Consider the following 17,623-nt stretch of genomic DNA (forward strand, 5'->3'; position numbering starts at 1 on the left):
GATTTCGCTAAGCTTTGTTATTCATTATAGAAATAGCTCTGAAAGAAGGATTTAAAAATAATATTTGAAATTATATTCTACATTCTGGTTAATGCAGAAGAATAACTTTCAGTTTGGAAGACTAACTCTGGGACTGCTGCATTTCTACTTTTTTAAGTATTTAATGATGTACAGTATTGTTCTGTGCATCAGTGTGCTTTTATATATATGTGTTAGAACAGATAAAACTGAGTACTTTTAAAAAAAAGTTTTTATGTTTTATTTGTTATTCCATTAATGCCCAAGAACCACTGGATGATGAGAACTGAATGTGCCACAGTGCAAAGTGGTAAACAAGCCTTATCTCCAAAAGCTTATAACTTAAAAAGCCAGACAAACACTGCACAATGTAGGAATCTCTACTTGATCGGAGAAGCGCAAAATCCCAGTTTCATATTGAAGTAAACAAGGAGTATAATTTGTTCTGCTCTGGAAAATTAATATGCCAGCACTTAAATGAAACAACTCTGAATCCTTTGTGACTAATCATCTTTGTAGAGAAATAATGGGAACACTAAATGAATTCATTTGATCAATCCTACTCGTTGCTATCTGTTTTGATATTGATTTGGGGTTTTTTGTATGTTATATATAAAAGAATTTAAAATAGCTTTGCGAATATTTTCAATTAATACAACAAAGCAGAACAGAAACAAACTTTCTCAGCTTAAGTGTATGTTTTACTTTCAGGCTGGCTTGATTGTATAACTGGAAAAATATTTAACTTTGTGTATGTTGGATAAAAAAAATCCCCACAAAACTGCTAAGATGGGTAACATCTGTGTGCTTTTCTATCTGCAGGCATTTCGGGAATTGTGAGATCTTCCAGTATAGTGCAGAGTGCTAAAACCATACTAACAGCTGGTAAGAATGTGTGTGATTTCTATCAACATAGGCCTTCTGATTCCACAAAATAAAAATTATAGTGCCCCAAGACTGTCTTGTTACAAGAGTTTAAAGAATAAACTTTTTGGATGTCTAATTGAAAGCCCCTGGAAAATAAAAGTAATATTTAAAGCAGGAGCTTTATATAACTATTGCGAAATTGTAAAATGCCAAACAGAATTGGAGTCTATATGACTCTTAAACAAAAACCCCCAACAACCCAAAAGTAACAAAAAACCAACTTCTGACTTGAATTTCGTTTTATATGTGGGCCAGCTTTGGCTGATGTGCACTAGTTCTGCTGTTTTTATATTAAAAAATGGAAAAAATTACTTTAAAATTCACTCTGAATTACATGTGAGTGGATCCCTAAATGATCAGTACATAGTATTGGTGTGTTATGTAGACTATAAGGGTATTTCATAAAATAAAGGAGAGGATGAGTTTTGAGGGAGAGAACTTTGACAGGATCTGATGTTTTTGTCAGGCTCAGAAGACGGGTATGTATTTGAAGACATCATGTATTCCAAACTGAGCCTATACTTGGTGAGCATTGGATATTACTGTAACTCTCATACTTCAAAATTAATTACGTTAGAAAAAAGGTTGAGTGTTACAAAGTCAATGTGGGAGAAGGTGTAGAAGGGAAAAAAGGACTTGTTTGTGTAGAAACATGGGAAAAGTTAGGGATGCTTTTCAGCTGTCAAAGGCTTCCTAGCTGAATGGAAGTTACTGCCAGTTACATAGCTGGAGCTTCATCCTGTTTTCTGAGTTCTGGAATGAATCTAATTTTAAGGTGACTTGATTTTTACATTTTTGAAAAGCTGAAAGCACTGCAGCTCAATTTAAAAGGCAGACTTAAGACCTGAACCTTCATTTACTTAAAACTCTGATCAGGAGTTAGTCTTAATTCCTGCAAAGTGAAAAATCCTTGCTGCTTGCATGAAGTTGCTCAAATAATTTTCTGAACTCATTCATACCTATTCCTAACTCTTCTGCAAAAGCAATTCTATACAAATGATACCATTACTGGTTTTAAAAGCAGCTGTATAGTTTCCTACTGAGCAATCCTTATCCAGACTTCTACAGCCGTTGTTCCCTTCCCATTGAGTATTAAAGTTGGTGGCTCCATGTTACACTTCTTACCTCCTTGTAAAGAAACACAGGTTGCAGTGTTCAGGACCATTAGTGGTCTGCTGAATAAAATAAGCAGGAACAGTTGTACTTTTTATATGCTTATGTTAATAGTCTAGTTCTATTAACTGGAAGAAGTCTGACAAAACCATTGCCTAACTTTGTTTAGTAGCTGGAGGAGACTTAAGGACATAACTCCATCTGAGAAAAGCAAATTTTTGTTTTATATGAGTTAGGCATATTGCAGGTATTAGTTTCTAATGTAAGGTTTCCAAGCAAATAGGGGACGTTTTTCTTCTAGGGTTTGTTGTCAGAATTACCTGCTAGTGGTCAAGACTTCTTGTATTGTAACATGCCTCTTTTAGAAATATCAGCTTGTAACCTATCTGTTTCTAAATCCAGAGAGACTAGATTTTGTAGAGCAAAATAATTGGAGGGGAGGGGTCAAAGACAGTGTTATTATGTTGAATTCAGTGCTTGTGAAAGTTAGCAGCCTGACTGACCCGTGGAGCAAAGCTGTTTGTGTGTAACTGCAAGAGTATGCATAAAAATAGTTAAGTTTTGTCAGATTATTTATGCACCCTTTCTGTCTGTTCTGATAGACAGAACATCACCTCTGGGAATTGTTAGGTCCTTTTATGTGTCACAAAATAAATCACTTACAGCCTATATTGTTACTGGGACTTCTGGGGTGTCCTAATGAATCTTCTAGGAGGACTTGTCATTTTTACCATGTTTTCTGTTTTGCACACCTGAAACTAGGTATTTGTGGAATGCCTTTTCCTTCCTTTCTCTTAACTGCTTTTTGGTTTATATACAGTGGCTTTTTTTTTTTTTTTTCCACTTTAAAACAAACTCTAATTGTCTTCTAACTAGCCCATTACATAAAGTAACACATCTAAAGCCATGTATTTTCTACTAGTGCTTTTAGTGTTGAAAGTGCTTTTTTTGCAGTTTGATTCAGGTAGAGCAAAGCAATTGTGATTCTTTGGCTCAAACACAAGCCAAATTTGAGCAAGGAGAGGCTTCGGAGAGTCTAGTTTTCTTACTTTTAGCATAATTTAGTTTGTTTTATTTTAACTATATTTATGCACTTCTGCCAGAATCTGGCCAAAAGCATTAGCAACGGAATTCAGGATTAAGCTGTTGGGGTTACTCACAGATTATGTGCTGAGGGAAATGAGATAGATTTGGAAAAGGACTGTTTCTGGCATTTCCTAACCTCTGAATGTTGTTTAATGAATGCAAAGCTTGCCTGTAGAGCTAACCTTCCTGAACATTGCTGTGCAGGCATTCTCACCCTGGCTGGAGAAGGGGAGTCCTGCTGCTTCAGTTAGGATCAGGAGTGTGTCTGTAATGTGTGCCGCTGCACATAAAATGAGTGTTGCCTCACTTGCTAATGTAAGCATAGTCTGGCTTCCCAACAAGCCTGTGCGTGGGCCTTACCAGAGCACCACCAGTTTTGCTCACTGAAGATGGACAGAAGCACAGAAGTCATATTTTTTGCAATAACAACTTACATTGTAGTGCACATTAAAAAAGAAATTAAATTTAACTGACTAGGGGCATGACCTCAGGATTTTTCAGATGTGGTGTTTGTATGATCTTCAGTAATCTTCCCTGGAGTTGAGGAGGGATGGGTTTCCATGGGTTTAGGAGTTAGTTAGTAGAAGCCTTTTGCCTGTTTGTTTGGGTTTTTTTGTTTGTTTGGTTGTTTTTTTTTTAATATTTCTCTCCAAACATTTATGATTGAGTTTCTGTGAAATCTTGCTGTATCTTCTAATTAAGATTTTCTCCCAATCACAGTTTTTTAACTTAAAAAAAATTGTCACTAGGGGGCAGGCATTAATGCTGTTCTTCTTGCTTTGCCATTTCTTGGGGCTTTTACCAGCTAATACTCATACAGATACATTCTGTATACAGACAAAACATTGTGGCTCCTACATTGAAAGTATTTGTTTGACTCATGCAAGGAATGTGTATTGCAGGAAAGTGAGCTTTTAAATTTAATCCCTAAGGATGCTGTATTTATTTCTTCTTTCTTTAACCAAATATTGTTTAATGTTCTGTTCCCCTAAGACCTATTTTCACACTTCCTAGTAGAGACTTTAGGAAAAGTATTATGGCTCTGTCCTTTTGCAGTGCTTATGTTAAGAATAGCAGCTGAAATAAGAGAATTATGAAAGAGGGTCATGAAATCAGTGGCTCCATTAAAAAAAGCTGTGGCTATTTTTTCTTGCTGTTCCTGGTAACTATACAAGTACTTCTGTCCTACGTCTGCTTGCAAAAGAATTAGTTTTCATTACATGGCCATTGTTCATTCTGAAATGTAATGGTGGACACAAAATTATTTCCTTAGCTGATTGTTTTATCTTAACAACAAAAAGAAGTGAAATGCCTACTCTCTGGTCTGTAGCGTGGTAGTCCAATGTGCAGCATGTTTCTAAATTAAATGTTAAATAGGGACTAGTCGTTGCTGGGATGGCATGCTGTGTATTAACATTATTGGCAAGCATCAGAAGCAAAATAAAGAATTTCAGCCCATTTAGGAGAACTTTTTTCATCTTTCTCTGCCAATGTGGTTTTAAAGTTGAGCTCAAGCTCTATGTTTTTGTTTGTTGTTAAATGCCCTATTTAGTTTTTGAAAATGTGCCTATGTATTTCTTCGAGTCTGTGGTGAGATTGCCTCTCTGTTTCCCATTAGAGATGGCACCATCATTTGATTTATTTTCCCACATAGCCAGAGTCTGCGTGGTCTTTGGGAACTAACTCTGAAGTTCTTATATTTAGCTCCTCTGAAGGAGATGCTGATGCTTCTTTAGCTTGGATTTCTTCTTTATACCTTACCAGAGGAATGCTGCAAGCCTTTAAAATTTCTTATAAATAAAATACTATGAATTAAATCACCAGTTGAAGCAATTGTTCAAGATACTTTTAAGTTAGCACAAATGCTTGTAGCTTCTCTGAATAACATTTGTTTCCTTAGAATTGGGATCTTAGTATAGTATGTTTTCAAGGATTTTTTTTTTAACTATAAGGGACAGCTTTACGTACAAAATATTCTGTAGATTTGTGATAACTGCTGTCTTCATCAGGTGCCTGAGCAGATACTGCGTACCACTGCACTCCACTGTAAATATGTGTAAAAAGCTTGCATGTGTCTGTGCATGATACACTAACAATATATACAACTATTTGCCCTCCACATGACAGCTCTTCAGCAGTACATGCATTAGTCTTCCTTCTCAAAAGGAAATAAAGAATACTACAGCCAGGCATATCTACCGGGAAACTTTGGGGGACTGATATTATAGCCAAATAACTATCTTACACTAACACTTCCAAAAAACTGAACATAGATTGTTAAGTAAAACCAGATACAACTTATGTTTACACTGAAATTCTGTGGTCTTGATTCCATGTGTATTAGGTCTTTGTTCTGTATCATATAGTGGAAAAATCTAAAGGGGAGGTGGAACCACCAAGTCGTAGATTCATAGCTAAAGTAGAAAGACATTTTCATGTGGTCTAACTGCTTCAGATTCTAAGCCTGAGCCATAATTACAACCATTAACTTTTACTACAGATGTGACTCATCACCCTGAGGGCTGCTTTAAGAAACCAGCTGTATGTATAAACCTGCATTTTGCTTTGTAGCATGATGTGCTAGGGCAGAAATGTAAGCATCTTATTACATAAGGCTCTAGTGGGTGGAGTTCAGTAGAGTGTTCCCTGTAGGGGGAAAATATGAAGGAGAAAAATCTCTTTATGTTAAGCTGCTGCAAGAAGCAAAGTAGGTTGGGAAGCTGATGGAACAAGCTGACTTGCAGGCTGCAGTGTCAGTGCAGTTAATTACAGTCCTGCAGGGCTGTATCAGCTGTGTTACTGTTGATTTGCCACATGCTATACTGTGCTTCCAGAAGTACACTGACTTCATTGGAATGGCAGAACAACATCGATTCTGGCAGAGCATTTTCAGTATTCAAAGGGCTGTATCCTGGAAGTGTGGTACCTAGGAGATTGGACGGTAATTTTCAAAGTTGTACAGTTACATAGTTTTAACTTTAGAGATTGGAAGCACTTCTTTCATTTATGTGCTACACCTGAGCTTAGTCAGGCCTTGTTCTGCAACTAGAATTCTTACACAGTGTGCAATTTTAACGTAGATATGTGAGATGCTTCAGAATTTACATGATTATTTACTTGTTACTTGAGATGCTGCAAAGAAAAGCTCATTGTGACTTCATTAGTGTGCTTGCTTCCTATTAAATGTAGAAAAGTTTGAGCTTACATATGGGATGCACATGGTTTTGTAAGTTGAAAATATATGTATGGATGATTCCTTACAAAAAATAAAGTTGAGTTTATTTAAATTGCAATTAGAGACACAGGAAGTGCAAAACTAATTATATACAGCATGTTTATTATGAAAGGCCTTTTACTCTCCATCACATTCCTTCAGAAATAGAGCATGCACTTCTCCTTATTACTACATATTCATTTGACTTCTGGTGACTCTGCTAATGCCGAGTGCATCTTTCACTTAAAGTATGTTATCTTCATCTAATTACTTTCTAAGGTCTTTTCAAAATCAAATATTGTCATACCCTTCCCTGCCCTGGCCCCCAAAAGTCCAGTGCAGGAGATGGTTAAACCTGGGTCTAAGTGGCTCATTTGTTCCAGAATATCTTTCCTTGTGTTCTGGTGTGTCATATTGTGTGACTTTTGGCTAAATTGCTTCTGTGTACTTTTAGTCAATCTTGTCAGATAAACAGTGTTCTATTAAATAAACATAAGAAAGATTGTAGTAAGTATAACACATCATACTTTTTAATCTCTCCATGTGTCAAAAATAAAGCTTTTTGTGCAGCATTAAAAACTTGCCTTTTCAGTTTTGAATTTGTAAGGGTGTGATTAGACTCTGTTGTAATCTGAAAAGTTACTTTGTGTTTTATGTTGTTTTTTTTGTTTCGGGGTGGTTTGTTAATCAAAAAAAGCTGGAAGGAGAAAAAAATAAGTAGCTCTACTGGCTAGGATCTCAGAACCCCACTGAAATGCCAAGACTAACAATATTTTGTTTTTAAGTTTGCAAATAGTAGATGACTAAACCCAGCAAAAGGCTGCGTCTTTTTTTACTCTACGTCTGTAAGAGAAAGCTCATCTCTGCTAGAACTTCAGAAAGTATTTAACTCTAAGGGTATACTTTACAAATTGTGTGGGAGTCATTCTCAATCCCTTCGCATCTGAAACTTGTAAAATCTTGGAGGCAATGACTGCTGCAAAATCCTTCTGTATCTTTAGGAAAATTGAGAAATGCCTGCCTTCATTGTAGGCCTAGCGTAATGGTATGGTATTTACCAAAGTTCAGTACTTGTGGACTACTGCAGGATGATGCTAGAATATGACAACTGTTCTGACTTCATATTAAGTTTATTATAAACAAGTGACAGGCAGGTTACCCTAAAGCAAAATTGGTCCAGACAGCATCCCTGTGACAAGGTATTCACACTGGTGTCCATGGTATACTTCTGATACTGGCAGTATTGCCAAATTATAGCTGTTTGTCATCATCTTGTTATTTTTGCTTCTTTCAGTTCACCTGGGTATATGCCTTATTAATCTGGTTTTCCAGACCCATCATCATTTCAGTATTATCTTTTTTTACCAAAGGACACAGATGTCATTATGCAAGTTGGGCAGTTTTATTCTCTTGCAGATGTGCTATGCTCTCAGTTATGAAATGGTAGCTGCCATTAGTTAGGATGAGGCAATAACAAAATATTCAAGGAGGTTATAATGTACTTTACAACTTGTGAAAACCAGAACAGATTTCCACCCCAACAATCAGCAGCACATCTCTTATGAAACAAACAATTCTGTTTTCATTTTTAATTCACAAGCATTTGGAATAGCAATGCTCTGGGTTGGTTTGTCCAACAGAGACAGTGTTTGATTACATTTAATCAAGATGGGCATCAGCATGATCCTTTTAAATTCTGTGTAAAATTGGTCTACAACAAGGCAACCAAGTGCCTGATGTATAGCATCAAGCAAGGCTAGCTAAAATCTGATTAGCAGAAGAAATTGGTGAAGTAGGATTTGGAAGTATAAAGCTTGTTGTCTACCAGTCATGCAAAGTTTGCTTGTCTTGCTTGAGCAGACTGTTCTTGTGTTCTGGTTCACCCGCCCTTCTCTCTTCTTCCCCTTTATCCCTTCAGTAAAATTTGGCTGCACAACTTTGGGCACAGCTGTGGTTCTTGATGATTAGGCATCATTTTATGTACAGAATCTGGTGGTGGGCTCCTGTCTCAGAAGTATTTTCAGCTCTTACAACTAGATTCTTCTCACAGATGTGGCCAGCTAATTAACCTGCATGCCTAACACCCTGGACTTCTCTAAATAGTCCTGCTCAAGTGTCCTGCTGCACAATATAGTCTGTCAGGTTGCTGGTGTCCATTAGTAGGCCAGAGTACAATCCTATTCAGCTGGACACGCTACCTAGCAGTACATCAGGAAGGGCTTGAAAAGCATAATATACTGGCCTGGTGTAGGTCTGCAGTAGACACAGATGGTTTAAAAGCCTTCCTGTATTTTGCATTTAGGAACAACAATGTAAATTAGAAGTTTCCCTTTGTACTGGTTAAGAGTTTTATCATTAATCTCTACATTTGCTATACCTCTGTCATTGTCTATATGTGCTTGTATGCAACATCGGCAGGCCTTCAGAATAAACCTATCATATTTTGCATGCTTTGATACTCTTAGAAGTATTTTTTGTGTCATTATTTATGGTGTTATGAATGTGACAAGGTTATTTGCATGTCTGCTTGATGGATTAGGTTGTCATTCTTCCAGGGAAATATTTTACTTAATGTACTAAGAACCTAGTATTTGAGTTAGCCTTTCTAAATGTTGATATTTTCTGGGGTTTTTTTTTTTTTTTTAGGGGCAAAGAAATCTATAACTTACAGTATGAAGAAATTATATAAAATGACAAAGGGATGGTTAAAGAAGACATGACATCTTGAGTCTTGACATACTGTGTATGGGTAAATAAATGGTACTTTTTCTCTAAATATTTTGCAGATGTTCCTTTGCCTGCTCGAGAAGATTAAAGTGCATTTAAGAAGTCTGTTCTAATAATTTACATGCCCATTTTTACTACTAAAATAGAAGGTCTTGTTAGTGGGGGAAGGTTCAATGGTAATAGGGCAAAGGAATTATACTGGGTGAATACTGACATGAATTTTCCTGTACCTTTCGATTTTCAGAAACCCTGAGTAAAAAGGATTGATTGTACATATGAATTGAAATCAAAGCCACTCATTTCTATGTGTTGCTGGCTTTATTTTCCAAAATACCCCCAGGCTCTTTCAAAATACTCACTGTCACAATTTTAGTTCTATCAGGGACTTATGGAACTGGAGAGTCCATTGAGTTTTAAGTAGATATGTATTTTTGAGAGGACAGTTTCATTATTTCTGTACTTACAAGTTTATCCTTAGAATTCTTCTGAAGATGCTTACTGGGTGCTTCTACAGGGTAGACTTTATGAAAAGTAAAGTTTTTCTCAGATGTGTGACATTCAGAATCCAAAAATTTTGACAATGACTTTCAGTCTGGGAAAGTGTTTGAAATGAGAAGTTTGTGAGGTATTGGATCCTTTCATAAAAATTGTATGTTCCTTTCACAAGACTGAGATGACAATTGCCCAACTCATAGCTAAGCATTGTCAAAAGTGTCATAGTTGGAAGGAAAGTCATACTTTCACTGACCTTCAGGACCTACTTGTGCAGATTTATGAAATGTGTGTTGTTTGGCTGAAGATTCTAGTTGCTTTAAAGTTGGGAGTTTTATGAACAGAAGTACCTACTGTTTGATTCTTTGATTATTATATTTTTTGTGAAAATACTGTCCACAAAGATAAAACTTGTTCTCCTTTGCTTAATTAAATTAGCTAAACTAAAGAAAATTGGACTTTTATATAACATGTTACATTAATCATGCCATTAAAGAATGGACATTTCTGCATAATGTGTTACATTAATCATGACATTAAAGAATGGACATTTCTGACAGCATTCATGTGTGATGCAATAGATTTGGAACATCTGTTGTAAATAGAATACTTTTTGCGCTGAGTCAGGTGGGTTTGGTAATTGTGGATGTTTTTCTTAATAGAAAGAAATCGAGAGAACACATAATTTTATTTCTGAGAGTGTCAATGATAAAAATAATTTAAAGGTAAAAAATGGAAATAAAATGTAACTTTCCTGATCAGCATGTATTTTTTTTCTTGTGTATTATGTGATCAGTAGGGCCATCTCTCAAGCTACATTTGATCTAGTGGTCTCACTTAAAAAAAAATATCGGAATGAAATTGGCTGCTAACTGTTTCCAGAGAGCAGTTCAAAGCATAAATTTAAGAAGGAAGACAGAGAATATATTATAGTATGTAATATGACTCATTCAGGCTTACTTTAATCACAGGGGAACTTTTAAATATTGATTATTTTAAAATATTTGTGTTTAAAGTGACAAAGTTTGAATCCAGAGTCAGGAAATAAATGTGTCCTTTTTTTTTTTTTTAATTTTCTTGGAAAATAACATTACTGTGAAATAGTAACTTTCTAAGGTCATAGGCAGATTCATAACGCTTTGCATTATCTGTTGATGATAGATCTAGAATTTGTAAGACAAATCCCCTCAAGTGTCCCTTTTCTGATATTAGGAGGCTGACTATCCATTTTACAGTGGCACATTCTGCAAAAGAAGTGACTTAAGCTAGAGAATGTTTGTATGTATGGTACTAGCATTCTCTGTCCTTATTAGTAAGAGGCCAAAGTCCCTGATTTGAAAAGTTTATATTATAAGAAATGGAAGTAGGGAATTTAAGCCACTGCTTAAATTAAATTAACCTTGGGGTTTGGCTGGATTTTTTTGTTTGCATGAAGAGGTTCCTTTCTGGATAATCTAGAAGTCTTTTATACAAAATATACCCTATTCACCTTAAAATTAAATTCATATGTAGCGAAGACTCGAAATAGCCATACAGATTTTTGCATTTCAGCATAAGCTCTAGTAAAAAGAAATCTGAAATCAGATGTTGACTTACTTAGGTATGCTCAGTGGAAAATTCTTAAGAACAGAGAATACTGATCCCAGTGGTAGAAACAGACCCTGACAGATACAAGGCTTTTGGACAAATGAACAGCACGAGAAAAGATTCAGGATGGAGTCGTGACCTTTTGAATGAAATGGTTACCAGGTAAGAAGTGCAGTGCTGGCAGAATTGCCTGGTTTAGTCATTTAATGAGGTAACAACTTTTATTTTTTGTCCTAAATGAAGTACACTGTAGGGGAAACCTGCATATGGGTGGGAGCATGGACAAAAGTGATTTTTACACCAGCAATTTGATGTTAGCAAATTTTTAGTAGGGTCCACTGTATTATTTGGAGGGAGGGGGAAAGAAAAAAAAAGAAGTGCTCATCTGTGAAAGTCTTAGGATAAAAAAAAAAAATTTGGAAATGGAAATTGACAGTGTATAATGTATCATATCAACTCCTTGTAGAAAACAGAACAATTTCAAAAATAACCCTCCCTCTTCATGAATAATTAACCAAATGATTGCTTGATTTATTTATTTATAATGTAACTGAATCTTATATGTTCTGGGCTTTCTTTTGTAGTTGTGTTTATTTTCTTTTAAGGCTGTATGGGAAAGGGCCTAAGTGAGCCTTAACTCCTCCTAAAGGAGAGGATGCCCACCACTGGTGAGGATTTGTCCCTGACAAATTCAGTGAGATCACTCGTAGTGAAATTGTATTTTTCTCTGTGTGTGTGTGTGTGTGAATTCTGTTCCTGTAGTTGACTTTTGGCAAATGAATACTGTAAGCAGAAAAATACTTGTTTTTAAAAAATGCCAGTTGCTGCACACTGGATTGTTAGAAAGCTATTGTATGTACTGAATACATTACCAGATAATTAAGGCTAACAACTAAAATGTTATTCCAAATTTTGCCTCATTTATCTCCGCTTTATGTCTGTAAATGAAAATGTAACTATTGCATTTTTGTAATTCCCATAATTCCCTCAAGGATGCAGGCTTTCTGAGGTGCTGTATAGAAATGTGCGAGCTGAAAGGAAAAAAAAAAAGGGACATCTGTGGTGCACAGATGGAGCAAAAACTTATCCACAGAATAAACAATATGATGAAATTAAAAAAAAAACAACAACAAAAAAAGCAGGCAGTGGCAAAACCTGACACTCTTACCTTTTTAAGGAGCTCATTCCTTCCTCCTGTAATAGTGCAATTAAGTGAAGTTTTATATCATGACCCACACTGGGAAGTAATAACATTGAACAAAACCATCCTGACCAACTTGTACTTCTTTTTTAAGAAAAGGTGAGGATGGGGCTTTTTAAACCTGGTTAAATAACAGCACCACAGGATGTAAAACCACTGGCTCATAAATTACAACTGCTTCAAGCACTGGTTGAGAGAGATCATGTGTCATAAGATTGCCCAACATCTGGTTGAGAATTCTCACTAGCAGAGCATTTAATCACATGCTTGACTTAAAATGCATGCATTACTACTATTATAGAATACGTAATTCTTTGTTGAGACTAATGGCAACATATAGCTTGGGCTTGAATCTACAGAAGTAAAAAAAGAATTTTAAAATTCTATGTGGTGTCTCAGTACAGTTGGGCACTGTACAGTTGTACAGTTGACCCCCTCCTGGGATAAGGCTGCAGCGTGAGTGAAAGCTGGATTCTAACAGCTCATTCCCTTTGGTGGTTTTTATTTGTTACTTTGAGGTTGTGGCTGTTCTCCCTTTTATTGAGAGAGGGTACGTTGGAGATGTGTGTGTACCAGAACTTTAAATGGAATATCTTATAGGATATCTTGCTTCCTAAGAGGCTCAGTGTTTCTCTTCAGTTCCCTACTACTGCTAAGTTTGGTGATGAGCAGCAGTTAAATCTAGAATTTTTAAATTATGAAATGCAGTTGTAACTCTAGGGAAGCATTTAAAAGAGCTGCTTTCTTTTAAAAGCCATTAGCAATACAGTTAAAGATAATGTTCTGAATATTAAAGTAGGACATATTTAGAAGTGGTTTTGGTGTTTCAGAGGGTGCTTGCTACTGAAATGGTGGTTCAAACATTAGAAGTCAATTACAAGTCAATCTGATATGTGAGAATGAGTTGGCCTCAGCTCCCGTAGTGAAACAGCTATCTTCATTCTGAACCTTGCTAGCTAAGCAAGGGCATTTATTCAAGAAATAAATGTTCTCCTAGGAAAAATAGGAATGTACTGCTTGCTGTTTAGCAGCTAATTAAACATTTTTATGTGCAGCAGATGCTGTATGGCGTCAAACCCTCCCAACCTTTAAACTGTTTGTCATGCTGCCAGTGGATTGGTCTTTCACTTTACAGGTGTTACTTTACTGCAGAGTTTGCCTGTAATCTGAACCGGCCATGTTTGTCTTACGTGGCTGAAATACCCACTGCATATCTTGATTTGGCTTTATGAACTTTCTTTGTGTATAGCAATATAATGGGTCATTTCTTGCTCTTTGGAGACAATTTTGCAAATCCCAGTTTAATAGTTCCTGGTTTACTCCATCTGTTGATAGATCGCCAGTATTCAAGTCTGTGCAGTAAATCTTTGTGAGACGTAAGAAAGTCCTTCCTCATCATCCATATAGGCTGAAATCTTAAACTGTGTTCTGTTCTGTAAATCATTTATCTTTGTGCTTTTTAAAAAAGTGGCCTACCTTTCCCCTTGAGGCCATTGGTCTTGAATGTATTTATTTTTTTGGCAGAGTGCCATGAATGAATCATAGCCTAGAGCAGCTTACAGTCTGAACTCCTTTCTATTGTTAATATAAAATACTTGATGCAGTTGTTACAACGTTTTGCTATGTAAAACTTTTAAGAGAAGAGAGATTGATTTCAGACTTGTTAGTTGCTTTTGAAGTTCCTCAACAGTATGTGGAAATTATTTTTTTTTCTTTTTTTAATGGTCGTACAGCTGTAATCCACTAAAGTAACTAGTGCTTGTTGCATGGGAAATTAGTACATGGGAATATGTTACTAACTCTTTGTCGTAATGAAGTGTTTTGTTTGTTCACAAAAAATAGTCACTATAGCTTTTCATTCCATTTGTAACTTTCCTGTTTATACCTTCCTGTTCCGTTTCCATACTGCTTTATTGTTTTATTGTTTCTCTTCTTGATTTAATTCTCAAGTTTTTCATTCTGTTCTTCAGACATCTCTCTCTTCTGGTTTGGCTGTTCCACCATGGATATTGTTTCATGTTCCATCCCCTTTTTTTATGTGTAACAATGCTTTCATTAAAGGCAACAAGGCAGATGATTTATTTCTTGATGTCTTAAAAGGCTTCTTTGTAATGAAGAGCCTGGACTCAATCAAACTACTCAGGATTTCCATAGGTGAGTCAGCAGCATGAGCCTAGCTGGCTCTGAGATTGACAGTGCCAGTGAAGTACGTAACTCTATCTCATGCTTCACAGGGAATAAACTAGATGACACAGGATGAATGGGAAATAAAAAATTGACTGAATACATAACCACAGATTCTGGTTTCCACTTCTCTTTACAGTCTTTCATCTCAGTATTGTGTTCCTTTATTAACTTACCTACAGTTGTGAGCAACCCATTTGGCTAGCAGTATGATGTTTGGCTGCTCCTAAACTTAAGATTTGGGGAGTGCATAAAACTGTATTACACAGGATGCTGACTTCCTCCATCAACATGTGTAAGATGTGTTCTTTATCGCTTTCTCGCTTCCCCTTTTTCTAAGTATTTGAGAAGTGAGTTCCTCCAGGTGGCTGACCCTTCAAATATTGGCTCTACTGGATGCACCTGACATTGTTTCAACTGCAGAGACTGTATTTCTCACCTGTGCTTCAGTGCGGTTTCTCTTTAGATTTGGTTGACCTTCAATGTCAGTGAATTTGACTAACAGATGGAGAGTAACAGCTGCAACCTTGTCATAAACAAGGTGCCTCTAAGGTAGCATACAGCTGAACAAGTGTGATTCCTTTCTGTTAGAGAGCTGGACTTCATAGTATCCCATAGCTTCATGATGTTTGCAACAAACATCTTTGCCAAACTGGGAAGATAAAGATGGGTATAGAGGCTGGTATTCCTGGGTGGCTTTAAGGAACAGAACTGTAAGGTCCATGTTCTTTAAATTGATTGAGGAGGTAATGCTAGAGCCTGTTCCGACTTGGGAAACTTTAGAATAAACATAGCACTTGGTGAGTGTCCAGTAGAGGGGGATCCAAGCAGGGTTGTGACTCATGCCTTTTCCCAGCAATTAATTTAAAAATAGAATTGAAATTGAAATATGCTTTGAAGGTCAGAATGTCAGGTCAGTGTGTGTCTGATAGTTTTTCATGGGTAAGGTGTTCACAGAGGACAAAGCATTCTTCATTTTCAAATTCACTTCTGCTGGCCATATATTCTGAATGTGTAGAAAATGAATTTTCTTTGTATTATCTACGGCAGGAAGAAGAGATGTTACCTTTTATATAGCTATTTTTCTATTTTTTGTTTGCGTGAACAGCTGCTCTGTCACTTTTGGTGCTGTGGTTTCATAAAATTGTGCAGTGACCTTATTTACCTGTTTTTCTAGATAAAAATCTACAGCACAGTTGCTAACTGATCCTGAACTTAATGACTGCTTCAGGGAGAGGCTGTAATCATTTTACTCGTGCATGTTTTAACCTCTTACTCAGACTTGTTAAATCAGAATTGTTAAGAAATGGATTAAGTTTTAACACATGAACAGGAAGCTTCAGAGTCTACATTCTGAAATTAATCATAAAGACTCCAAATATTTCAGTTACATCTTTAGACTAAGAACTTACATGTCATTTTTGCCTTCAGAATCCAGTGTTCTGCCAAAACCTTTTCATTAATGGTGGATCGCTATTTTGGCAGTTATGCACACTTTTTTTCTGAGAAAATTAAGGTCATGCAGCTGGAAAGACCAATATTCTGATCTGACTGAAACTTCATGCAAGTATAATGGCTATAGAGGGTTCTTCCTGGTTAAATTTGAATAGAATAAAACAAACCAACAAAAAAAAGTCGTAACACTCTCAAAGTTTCTTTTGGTTCCTTCACTTGCCTTTGTTGTACTGTGAGACCTTCTTTGAAAGACTTGAGCCTGATGTTTAAGATACCTCCCCTATTCTATTAAACAAGCTAAGTAAATAGTTTAGTTAAATATCTCATTTTGGCTTTATTGAATTAATTTGTATTACTTCTCTTATATGGAATCTATCTAGCTCTATGGTATACTTGGTAAATTTGAAAGGTTGTGTTCCCATACAATGGATTATTTTTTTAATCTGTGCCTCCTGCCAAAGTTTCTCCAAACCTCCTGTTTTAAAATTAGTAGTGAAGCATGAGAAGGGGGGATTCAATTTTTTCTTTTGTTGTTGTTTTTGTTTGTGGTTTTGTGTTTTTCTTTTAATGTTGTCTTACTCCTATGCAGTGATGAAATGTCTGGCTCACTCCCTGTACAAGACAATAGTGAGAGCCAAGAAGTTAGTAGCTTCTTAGAATGCTTCAAAAGTGGTGCAGGAGAGGGACAAGAGCCGATATAAAGCAGCCTACCAATGTCTGTCTCATGATGCTGTTGCAGTGCTTTGGTATTACAGTCTTTTTAAAACCAAATTATTTTCACAATAAAATCTAGCCAATCTTCCCCTGCCCCCGTTGCCTCCCAAGTCTGGTATTGGGGCATATATCCTAGATGATGAGATTGTGCCCATTCTGCACACTCATGGCTAACTCTGCCCCTGCATCCTTGGACTAGAAAATTGCCAAGTGGAAGACTGAGTCAGTAGCAATTTGACAGTTTGAAGGTGAGTTTGTACAGACAACAGTAGATGATGAAACTACATCACTGTGCTTTAAATTCGTATGACATTAAGTGGATTCTTTTTAAAGGTTGTACTTGCATAGATGCTTTTAAAGCAAAGCATCTGTTTTCTTCTGCTTTACTTTTTGTTGTTTAAAGCATGTGTCTTCTCTGTTCCTTGTCTAGTTTATTTGCGACTAATTTCAGCAGGATTTTCTTTCCAATATAAAATTGAAAATGACTGTGTTATTTTTATTAAAAACAACAGGGAGGAAAAAACCCCAAACCCAAACAGAACCCCAAACCATTCTACCTTCCTGAGTTCATGACAAATGATCTGCTGGCTGTCTGATGTTCCACTTGTATTAGTGCACATGCTTGAGTGGTGCCTTCCAGCCCTGTTCCTGTCCCTGATAAACCCAGGGACTGCAGGCAGCAAGGCTGTGCAGGGGTCACCTGCAGCCTTCTGCAAGCCATTCTGAAATCACAGTTGGTAAGGGCACATCTGGAAACCTGAGGAGAAAGTCCACTTGTTCTGATGAGACAACTGACCTTAGTCTAGAAATTGCTAGTCAGTAAGAATTTAAAGTCCTCAGTAATTACCAAGATCAGACTGTGAGAGCTATAAAGCTGGCACACAGAAACAGCATTAAAGTTGGTG

The 17,623-nt window shown here is 36.5% G+C and overlaps 1 protein-coding gene across 5 annotated transcripts in view; it reads left to right on the forward strand.

The window, feature by feature from the left end:
- Positions 1-17,623, forward strand: part of TAMM41 (TAM41 mitochondrial translocator assembly and maintenance homolog) — a 33,294-nt gene that overhangs the window by 15,000 nt on the left and 671 nt on the right. The window contains exons 7-9 of one of the 5 annotated variants that reach the window (XM_075713923.1): positions 841-903; positions 9,005-9,101; positions 11,178-11,212. In XM_075713923.1, coding sequence (XP_075570038.1) covers positions 841-903; positions 9,005-9,078 — 137 coding nt within the window. In that variant the 3' untranslated portion in view covers positions 9,079-9,101; positions 11,178-11,212. Of the gene's footprint in view, positions 1-840; positions 904-9,004; positions 10,288-11,177; positions 11,213-17,623 lie in introns of those variants that run through there. The other 4 variants (XM_075713921.1, XM_075713922.1, XM_075713924.1 and 1 more) reach the window with 4 other exon arrangements.

Source organism: Pelecanus crispus, chromosome 7 (assembly GCF_030463565.1).
Source record: "Pelecanus crispus isolate bPelCri1 chromosome 7, bPelCri1.pri, whole genome shotgun sequence".
NCBI lineage: Eukaryota > Metazoa > Chordata > Aves > Pelecaniformes > Pelecanidae > Pelecanus > Pelecanus crispus.